The sequence below is a fragment of the Austrofundulus limnaeus genome, unplaced genomic scaffold (assembly GCF_001266775.1).
Source record: "Austrofundulus limnaeus strain Quisiro unplaced genomic scaffold, Austrofundulus_limnaeus-1.0 Scaffold1382, whole genome shotgun sequence".
Taxonomy (NCBI): domain Eukaryota; kingdom Metazoa; phylum Chordata; class Actinopteri; order Cyprinodontiformes; family Rivulidae; genus Austrofundulus; species Austrofundulus limnaeus.
The window spans coordinates 43,688-54,870 of NW_013953784.1; the positions used below are offsets into that span (position 1 = coordinate 43,688).

At 39.4% G+C, this 11,183-nt stretch overlaps 1 protein-coding gene and 1 pseudogene across 1 annotated transcript; one reads left to right on the top strand and one right to left on the bottom strand.

Annotated features, from left to right (window-relative positions):
- Positions 1 to 2,080: 2,080 nt before the first annotated feature.
- degs1 (delta(4)-desaturase, sphingolipid 1) lies at positions 2,081 to 9,074 on the top strand. Its single transcript, XM_014032136.1, has 3 exons — positions 2,081 to 2,316; positions 4,589 to 5,331; positions 6,999 to 9,074. The coding sequence occupies exons 1-3, from the start codon at positions 2,235 to 2,237 to the stop codon at positions 7,143 to 7,145; spliced, it is 972 nt and encodes a 323-aa protein (XP_013887590.1). The 5' UTR covers positions 2,081 to 2,234; the 3' UTR covers positions 7,146 to 9,074.
- On the bottom strand, positions 8,977 to 11,040 carry LOC106535194 (nuclear valosin-containing protein-like pseudogene; annotated as a pseudogene).
- Between the last annotated feature and the right edge of the window lie 143 nt (positions 11,041 to 11,183).

The window sequence follows — 11,183 nt, forward strand, 5'->3', positions numbered from 1 at the left end:
CATCTTTGGGATGTGGTGGAACGGGAGATTCACATCATGGATGTGCAGCCGACAAATCTGCGGCAACTTTGTGATGCCATCATGTCAATATGGACCAAAATCTCTGAGGAATGCTTCCAGCATCTTGTTGAATCTATGCCACGAAGAATTGAGGCAGTTCTGAAGGCAAAAGGGGTCCAACCCATTACTAGCGTGGTGTACCTAATAAAGTGGCAGGTGAGTGTAGATCATTGCCACAGTGTTCAGGAATGAATGAAAGGCGGACAGATGAAGCCCAGCCTGCTGTACGTCCAGCAGAAGCAGGAAAACAAGAACGTGTGTTTAGAACACCGCACACAGCGGGAGCAGGAAAAAAGACAGCGCAGCGAGGCAGTGACTGACAGCTGAATGTCCGCGATCAGTTCGTTTTGCGAAAATTTAACAAGCCACTCCTATTGAACCGGATCCGAACCTCAATCAAACAAGACCCAAACTTTTTTATTCCTGCTCTAAACTAGTGATCTTGTGAGCGGCTGCAGCGCAGGTTATTTTTTTTTCTTTCTGTCAGGCTGTCGGGCCACTCCAGCTCCGCTGTCTGGGGCTGGTGTGGTCTGGGTCGGACATAGACCAGCCGAGGCTGYGGTAAAGAGCTTTGTGTCCTGAATGATCCAGGGAGACAACACAAGTCAGTCCCAGACTGAGCTGACTTGATCATTTTAAATGAAATATGTCATGAATCATTGTGTGTGTCATGAAACTTTACTTTTTACAAAACATAATTTGTTTAGAACGATCAGAAATGTTAGCTTGTCAAATTAAGCTAACTGTCACGTTCTCTCATCCTGCCCTGTGAATGTTGTCTATTGTATTATTTACTGTTAGGAAAAAATCATAACACTGTTTCTATTGAGCTGCATGTATTGATGTGTTATTTGTATGTTTTGTTTAATCTGCAGAAGGAGCGGATAATCAAGAAAATATGTTGGAAACATAATGTGCTTCAGTGCTTTTAACGCCTGATATTAAATTATTAGTTTCAAAATTTACAGGAGAAATCCTGCCATTAAGAAACAAATGAGTTAAACGTCTTTCAGGCATTTCTAACTACTGTTCGGAAAACTGTTAATCTTCTCTGGTGACTCTGGTTTCTGGGTAATTACTGACTTTTGTCACAGCGCGCAGGATGGCGAGACGATCTGCTGGACACGGCAGCCCCACGTACAAAGTTTTATCCAGACGGCCTGGCCTCAGGATGGCAGGGTCGATGATATCTTTTGGAAAAAAAAAAAGAACTTTAGTTAACTTTGCTGAGGTTGAAATAAAAAGAGCACCTACAGATCAAACTTTCTTCAGAACTAAACCGAGCTGGACCNCTTATTTTGTGTTTTTGTAATAGTTATAGGGAAAATGTTACATTAGCGATTATTTTACTACCCTTTAAATTGATTTCTGGAGATTATCCAAGGTGCTTCATGACCCATAATTGGGTCCCAAGCCCAACTTTGGGAACCAAAGTGCAATGGTTCCCAAACTTTTCAGCTTTTGACCCACAAATTAGTAGCAGACCTGTGGCCCCCAGCTATTTTTGTATGATACCCATTTGTATCAGGTCAACTACACATGGGCATAGTAACAATATTTTTATACTACACTGATCCGTTTTAAATACACTGACCTCACTCCTTTGTAACAACTAAGGCAAAAATGTAATTAATTCCGAAAMTCTTTTCAGGACCCCACCTTAATGTTTCGGGACCCCACTTTGGGTCCCGACCCCAACTTTGGGAAACACTGTCTTTTTCTATTGCATTTGGCCCGCGACCCTCAGATCGATTTTAATTTTGGCCCTCTTAGGGAAAATCTTTTTTATTTTATTTTGGCCCTCTCAGTGAAAATGTTTGGGCACCCCTGTTCTAAGAGGAGGCTTAACTAATTTTATGATAAAATACATTTACTCAAGCATGACTGAGTCTGCAAGTGTTGAACAGGCGCATGCCCCCGTTTCTTTATGCTCCACATTTTTATCAACATTTTTATCTTTCCTTGTGATGTTACAGTTTTCTGCACGAGACGTTACTTTTCCAGGCCTCGAGACGTCAGACAGCAGAGAGGAGGAGGAGGAGGAGCCACAGGCTTGTTTCTTTCATCGGGGCAGTGTATAAGAAGTGACGCTGTCTTTCACCAGACTAGAATCCTTCCTCGCTGCTTATAGGTTGTTTTTTTTTATTAGTTCAAGTTACAAATATCCAAACGCGATGGGGAGCCGGGTAAGTCGCGAGGACTACGAATGGGTGTACACGGACCAGCCGCATGCCGACAGGAGAAAAGAGATCCTGGGTGAGTTCAGTTAGCTTCTCCGCTCGGTTAGCAAGATCCAACTACCTCAACGCAGATAAAAAAAAAAAGAAGCTAACTTCTTCACATGGCTGATTTCAAACTTTACTTTCACTTTATAATGGCGGCGTTTATTGCTTTAACTCGCAGTCATTTAGCTACAAAAATCGTCTTCCTTTTTTAGCTGCTTATTAAAGCTAACGGTCCCACTTCCGCCGGAGGGTTAGCCTCGGTTAATGATGGCGAAATGTTTTTACGCCCTTTTGTAACATCGTGGTTAAACTGTCACCAAATGTTCAATGTACGTGTATAAATATGATCAGTTTTGATGAACTAATTCTATGTAAAAGAGCTATTTTTATTATTATTCTTGGTGCGCCTTCAGATTCGCGTAGGTGCGCCACTCCCTAAAATAACATTTTTCTTTCCCAGGTTTGTCAGACAAGCATGAACAGACCCAGGTTTAACGTTGTTGAACTAACTAACTAACTAACTAACTAACTAACTAACTAACTAACTAACTAACTAACTAACTAACTTCACAGAGGTATTAAATTACAGACTTACACGAAAAGAGGCTGGAATTAGAAATATGTAAAACATTTTGTCTCTAAAAAGAAAGAGAGAAAGAAAATAACACCAGTACATGAGGCTCAGCCAAGAATAAACTGTATTTTGATTCTTTACCATGGTTCAGTGTGAACCACATTCTTAGAAAATGCAAAATATGTCCACGTACAGAACAATGGTATTTTGTTTAACTGAGTGAGAAATGTGCCTTGTGTGGAACTGTGCAGCTCAGACAAACTTCCCTGTAGGGAAGTCATTTATAGTTTAATTGGGTTAAATAAAGTTGGACTTTACACGATTGAACTGGTGTTTTGAACTTTATGGTATTAACTTAATTGCAGTTTAAATCTGATCACTTGTGCAGATATCACCACAGACCGTTCAATTCCGTAAGGAAATCAATCATTTTAACCTTTGAGCTGTGTAGACTCTAACAAGTTTGTGTATGTCAGCTAATATTTCCACAGTTATGCCATCTTTCAACCAGTGTGCCTTTTATTGTTACAGGGGTTACAGGTTTTTTTTTTTWATCAAATCCTCTCAAAGTGCAAAATGTTACATTTAAAAACTTAACTTCCATTGTATCAGGCATAATTCTCAGTTGCAATACGCCAAATTTAGCAACTGGATGATTTCCACCTGCAGGCTGTAGACAGGTGACGACATAATGTCAAAATAAAACAATACCAAAAGGCGCTAAATAAACACAGCTTTGTCTGAGACTCACTTCTGCTCTGTGTTCCTGTCTGCCTGTCTCTTTAAAGGCTTCAGTACGGTTGATTGGCAGCCGACCGGACGACGCGCGGTCACGTGGTTGTTCAGCGTTCTTTTTCACACACACCTTTCAAAGCCGACACACCGTGTGGAGCTCCTGGGAAAMCCCTCCTGCTGCAGCATACCTCACTGCACAGGGTTTCTTCCCACTGGAGTCAACAATTCAGGGGGGAAAAAATCAATGTGAGACCCATCACCCGACGTTATTTTTCCCCGTCTGTCACAGTTAAAGCTCTACATTTTTTATCTGACAGACTTCTCTGTGCACAATGCTTGTTTTACCTCCATCCATTAGTTTTTGGCTGTTTGACTCTCTTTATAAATGTCTGCTTTCTGGTAGCCTACAACAGTTGGCTTCTGGAAGCAAGTGTTTTTTTTTTAAGTGACTGGTTGAAGCAAAATGCGGCGTCCAAGCGCTTTCAGCATAAATAAAGATTCCTACRAACTTCTGACCAATCACACAATAAGTTCTTATGTGGAGGGGGGGTAAAAAGTTCAGSTAGCGGGTTGCGACAAGAAGGTGTCGAAATGTTGACAATGTGAAAAGAACAACAATCCCATTTTGACAGTTCGGCTGCAGCGTACTGCGCGCTTTCTTTCAGGGACTGAGACGGCCCTCTTAATAAAGGTGTGTGGTTACCACTCTGACTCTGACAGAGCTTTAACAGCTTTGTTCAGTACATCAGCTTAGATTATTACAAAACTAAATTATTAATTGCATTGTAGAAAAAAACTTGGGGTGTTAGAAATCAAAGCATTAGCAGCTATCAGAGTCTTTCAAGAAATGTTCTTCTAGAACAACACAAAAGTAGTAATTAGTTGTATTTATTTTATCCATGCATAATTAATTTAGCTAATGGGATGATTAATTTACCTGATAGTGTAAGAATTTAGACTGAATCTAACCGTGTCTGTTGTCTTTGTCTTCCAGCCAAATATCCTGAAATCAAGTCTTTAATGGGTCCGGACCTGAGGCTGAAATGGATCGTGTGCATGATGGTGTTGATACAGTTTTTAGCTTTCTACCTAGTCAAAGACTTGGACTGGAAATGGGTTTTGTTCTGGGCGTATGCATTTGGCAGCTGTATCAACCACTCAATGACTCTTGCCATTCACGAGATTTCCCACAACACTGCCTTTGGGAACAGCAAAGCCACGTGGAACCGCTACTTTGCCATGTTTGCCAACCTGCCCGTGGGCTTACCTTACTCTGCCTCCTTCAAGCGTTACCACCTCGACCACCACCGCTACCTGGGAGGGGACGGTATCGACGTAGACATCCCGACTGAGTTCGAAGGCTGGTTCTTTTGCACACGCGCCCGCAAGTTCATCTGGATTATTCTGCAGCCCCTGTTCTATGCTATCCGCCCACTGTGCATCAACCCCAAACCCATTAGTCAGCTGGAATTGACCAATGTGGCCATACAAGTCGCCTTTAACGTCCTGCTCTACTGGCTGTGTGGGGCAAAATCTGTAGTTTACATGCTGGCTGGCTCCGTGCTGGGAATGGGCCTGCACCCCATCTCTGGCCACTTTATCGCCGAGCAYTATATGTTCCTGAAGGGCCACGAAACCTACTCCTACTACGGCTGCCTCAACCTGCTGACGTTCAACGTGGGCTACCACAACGAACACCACGACTTCCCCAGCATTCCAGGCCGAAGGCTGCCCATGGTACGTACTTTTATTAATCATTGCCCAAGTTTCAGACTTCTCAGGTTGATCTGGGTAAATATAAGGGCTGGCTTTCACCAAGACAACAAATCCGGTAAAAGTAAAAATGAATAAAGGAAGGCATCGCACAACTAGTAGTGTTTCCAGACTTCTAAATGGAGTTGTGCAGACATGACTGTACAAGAAATGTTTCCACTGAATCCACCCACATATATATTTTTTTTACTTTAGCCTAGAGTCATAGAAGATAGATTTATTTTAAGCCATCTGTAAATAGTTATTTTCTAATCATTTCTGCATCAGTAGCACCTACAGGGATATTCTGGCCATTTTGACGTGGAGTTATGTGGAAAGGCTATAAAGAATTATTATCTAATCTATTGTAGATAAGATAAGATTTAAGTGAATTGCTGCTCAAAACAGCTCCAATCTGAAACGTTGCAAAATGTTTTGTGCAAACTACTTTCTAGACCTTGACACCACCATCAGACCGTCGTATATATATCTGTGCTCAAATCAAGTCATTTTCTGCTGGGATCAAAAACACATTCAGTTTGTTGAAGTGTGTAATTACAGCCTTTAGTTTACATAGGAAGAGTCTGTTAACAGTAATATTAGCTGACTCATTTTCTGCAGGGCTTCTCAGGTTAACACAGACTTAGTTCTCGTTAAACTACCTGTGGAAAGAGRGCACGTTGCAAAATAACATTCATGCTGAGATGACGTTCTCACAGGAAGTAATGTCAGAGGGGAGTGTCTGCATGTGAACAAAGCGTTGCTACAGCTAACAGCAGACTGCAGAGAGGAATTTGATGTTTCTTCAGAGTATCACTATCAAAGAGATGAAGAGTTCCCCTTTGATGTCACTTCCTGTTTCATTTTGGCTGAGCCAAGTTATGTGACAAAATGGGTTAAAATGTGTGGATCATGCCAAGTTTCTTAAATATAAAGATGTTTTTATTTGACTTTTTGTATTTGAAGGATATTCATTTTTTTGCCACTTCAGTCGAAAACAGAACTTAATATTAGTTTCTTCATCAGTGACTTTTTTTTCTTTAAAAAAAGGATATGCATGTTGCAGACACAACTGTTCCATATTTTCTCCACATTTTGACGAGTCTTCACTGTGTCCTGTGAGGTTTTGATGCTTGGGTCATTTTTGTACCCTTCTTTTTGTCAGACAGCTTTTGTTGCTTTATGATTTCTCTTAAGAACTGTGGCTTTTGTTGGAGGAAGCTGATAAATGTCAGTAAAATTCAGCCAGGACAGCTGAACTTTATTTCAATTTAGTGAATAGTAGGTGTGCTCACAGGAACATTGAACAGTGCTTCAACAAATTTAAGGGTGTGCACACTTATCCAACAAGCCTAATGCATCTATTGTTTTTTTTTTTTTTTTAGTTGTCGTATTAAAGTTAAAAAATTCTAGTTTGATTTTTTTACATCACAAAAAGTATTTTTCTGGGTGTGCAGTGTTTTTCCTTGCAGTTTGTTTCACTGAACGTGTTGAACTGGGTGGTGTAAGGTTCACTGCCCAGACTCAGAATCATCTCTCTCTCCTGCTAATTACGAAACAAAACTAAAAGTAGACGTGTTGTGGTTTCAGCGTTAAAACATTTACAGCCTTGAAGTCAAAACGGTCTAATGGTGAAACTTTCTGCTTGGCAGGTGAAGAAAATAGCAGCCGAGTATTACGACGRCCTGCCTCAGTACACGTCCTGGGTGAGGGTCCTGTACGACTTCATCATGGACGACACGTTGAGCCCGTACTCYCGGATCAAAAGGAAGTTAAAGGGAGACGTCAAACAGGAGTAACACCTCGGAGCACCTCCAGTAACTACAGCTGCCCTGCTCACCTTTCTAAAAACAGATTTTAATACGTTGAGTGTTCAGGGTGAACGTTGTTTGGACGAGTCTAGGCAAAGGTTCCTGCTTTCAGCTTAGAAAAGAGGAAATTTTAGGAGGAATTAAATTAGTCCAAACAAAGAACCMGACTTAATGATGGACTGAGAATAAAAGTGTTTGTGCTTTATGTTTGGAGCAGCAACAAAAACAGATTATATCCAACGTTCAGCTTAATAAGTTTYACTTTAGAAGTGGGGTTGTGTGGCTAAAGCATCAGAAATGTCGTTCAGCTGAACACCTAATCCCACAATGCTTTGCTCCAGTTTTTTGTACATTGCCRCATTATTTGGCAACTAGCTGATCCAAAAGTAAAATGGTATGAAAAATATTTTAAAGTTTGACTTCTTTTCAGCTCTCGTTTCTGATGACTTCACACACCTCTCACTTTAAAACTRAAACTATAAAAACATTTCTAAATGGAGGAGTAAAGAGGAGTGTGATTAATCGTTTTAAGGCCTAAATGTGCCTTAATGTTCACACTTGAAACATTTTCACAAAAATCTAGTTTCTATAGACTCGCAGACATTTAGTGAAATGCCTCTGTGGCTTCGTGTTTGTTCAGCCAGTTTGCACTCTGCCGCACAACTGAACTTTCTGTCCAAATGTTACGAAAACTTGAGTCCAATTTCTGTGATAAAATCCTAATAAAGCAAGAAGTAAAGCTGTCAGCTCAGTTTCAGCCCCACGTTCTGATCTTTCTCTAAAACCCAACGAAACCGTAAACATCTAAGACGCTCGAGCCAAGCTGCTGACGAGAAGATGTGCCGTTTTTCACACCGTAGCTTACCGAGTCAGCAAAATGCAAAAATACACTGAGTCAGTAAAGAATAAAAATGTACAGTTTCTGCCTTTTTATTAGAAGAAACTAAAAGAATTGCGTTAAAGTATTTATTAGGATGAAAGTGCTATATTTATTAATCATTCAACACTCATGGTTTAGTGTTTAGATGTAAGAGTTTGGTCTTTTTGTCCTAACATACAACAAAAGTCAACAAAATTCAATAGTTTCTTTTACATTTYCACTTCATGAGTCGTGCTTTCTTTAAGCTGTAAGTGTTTTTGTGGCTCTGAACAAGTTTTTAGTGACAGGAGGAGCAGGAATGAGTTTTGATTGTAAAAGTTGCAGAGCCCCCTGGCCTTAACAAATATAAATATAAAAAGATTTCATGTCTGATAAAATGGCAGCACAGTCTGGTGTCTATATAGRAAGTTTAGTTTTTTAAACATAGGCCTTAAAGTTGATTTGTAAATCATTTTAGTGTTTTCTAATTTATCACTTTTCACCAAATGTGTTGGTGACAAATGGCTTTTTGATTAAGAAAAAGGAAATGTTGCTAAGAGCCAGAGGAAGCTGTAGCTGCCTACACCCTGAGTCAGGTTTGTTTTCATCTTCTGTAGAGAAAACACTCCTGATCATTTTAAACATGCATTCCTGTTAAAATATTTTAGAAAAAATTATACGTCAAAGGATGTACCAACACTGTCATGGACTTTCCTGCTTTTTGGACAYGACAATGTTTGATTTTCTGTTCTTCACACACGTTTGTTAGACTCTGCTMTCTGAACTGAATTAACTAGAATATTAAACTAAGTTTGACATGCTTGATTTTTTAACATTCATCATTTTTATCTACATCACCCAGCAGCCAAAGAACATTTTCTGCTCACCAAAGTTTAGTTTGTGGGAAAAGTTACTCATTGCTGTAGTTCCAGGTGGTTGTTTTTTTTTTTGTTTGTTTTGTTTTGGAACCTGTTAATAATCTGCTTGTCCACTGATTTCATGCAGTATTGTAAACTGAGACTAACAAAAAGGCAATAAAACTGATGTAAGGAATTAAACTGGATTTTCAGTCTGATTTATCACATCTTTCTTTAATGCACATACCTTATGTCAATCTGTGCAACAAACAGCTCCCATACATTTTTTACAGAAAAATTTCCTCTAAAAGGTCTACATGGTTTTGATATTAGGTCTTTTCTTCAGCCTCTTTAGTTCATATTTTATGCATTTAGCTCAGATATTTTATCATGTTTTTCTTTTTTTTTTATAGCTTCTGCAGCGGATTCTGTTTATATTTGTTTTATTATTTTCTGGATAAAGCATGGCTCTAAGTATTTCGTTTATTTACAGCCTGACCCTTTAATGTTACTGAGTATTTGACACATTGCACACACCTGTTTCATGACAGATGAATTGTGGGTAAAGATGATGAATCTAGAATACATAGTTTTAGTCTGAAAAGGATTTTACTAAAATCTGTTTTGCTTTGTGTCTGCATACRTTACAGGTGACTTTGAAGCTGCAGTAGGTAACTTTAGTAAAAATTTATTTATATTTTTACATATTTGTTAAAACTGTCAGTATGTCCTGACAGATGGACATGAGACAGATAATCTGAAAAAGTAAATAAATAAAGCTCCAGGGATAATCAGGAGTACGGCTGAAAGGTCTCTGAACACCACAGAGTAAAGAAGTGTCAAAAATGTGAAGTCATATTTTAATTTATTTAAAAAAAAAGAATGTTTTCTGATTCCTCCACAGTGAGATCCATTAACAAAATGTTCTTGGTGTTTTGGTTTGCTCATCTGCTGAGGGACTCTCTGAGCAGCTCGTACATCAGCTGGTCCTGTACAAAAAACAAGAGTCAGCTCCATGTCCACAGAATCACACCAAACAAACATTAGAAACACCTAAAGAAATAATCCAGTTATTCTAAGGTTACAAATGTTATTTTATTGTTTTTGGTGGCTTTTTAAATGACCTCATTGGGATTAAAATTGAAACAAACAAAAATAGATCACTGTTGTCTTAAAGCAACTCCAACCTTTAAGAGGTTCATCATAGCTGTTCATGTAAACACACTGCTGTCAGGTTTGTCTGAGGTTATTTAACTCCAAACAGCAGCACCAGCARCTAGCTGTAGCACTTCCAGAAGGAGTATCATAATCTTTCTGCTGGTGTAACTATGTATAGCAAAACTAAAGGCAAAGTAATGGTTTAAAATCTGTGCTTCCCAATGTTGGGCTCAGGACCCACAGACTGATAGAGTTTAGAAAGCCATCTACAGTAACTTAGATATTAGTTATTAATATTGTAACTTTTCAGTAGAAAATAAATTATTTGGCTACATTTTGAGCAGATTTTCCCTAAAACTGAGAAACGTTCCTGATCTCAAAAATAAGTAAAACCCTTAGGTACTCCATACAACCCCTTCAACTTTACATACAGAAATCACATAAAGGCTCAAATGTTACATCCAGCCTTCATAGAACTGTTTTCATTCTCATAAAACACTCCTGGTCCCAATGAAACCACATTAGAAGAGCTCAAAACCAAAAACAGAAAGGGAGAGAAGCTTTAGCACATCAGCCCTCCCCCGGTACCTTCTCTACTATTTACTGTCCTCTGGTTGTATGAYGGCAGTGTGTGGAAGCTGCAGTGTTTAATGTGAGACGAGTCTGACCAGCTCTGCAGCAGTAATCTGAGACCAGATTCATGACAGAAGTGACTGTTGACRAGTTCATTTCCTCCTGGCCACATTAATATCAATCAAGATAAAATGCAGTTATGAATGAATAACTGAAATAATAATAAGACCGTTTTTCCCCAAATTTAGTTGTGAAAAATGTGGCAAGTACATAAAATGCTTCCAAAATCCTAAATGATCTGAGTGGTGTAAGTGAACACACAGAGGTGCGTTCCTCACCACTTTTGACACGGACGGTCGAACCGTCCTGAAGGCGTCCTCAAAGTTTTGTCGGCTCACTCTGATGTCAGCTGTGGAGTCGGAGGGGTTTGTGGGGCCTGCGAGAAACAACAAACACAAACTCAGCTGGAACCAGAGGACGGCAGCTCAGAGGCTACGTTCAGACTGCAGATCTTAATGCTCAACTCTGAGTTTTTGAAAAAAAAGTAAAAAAATATATATTTTTTTGGCATGGACGTTC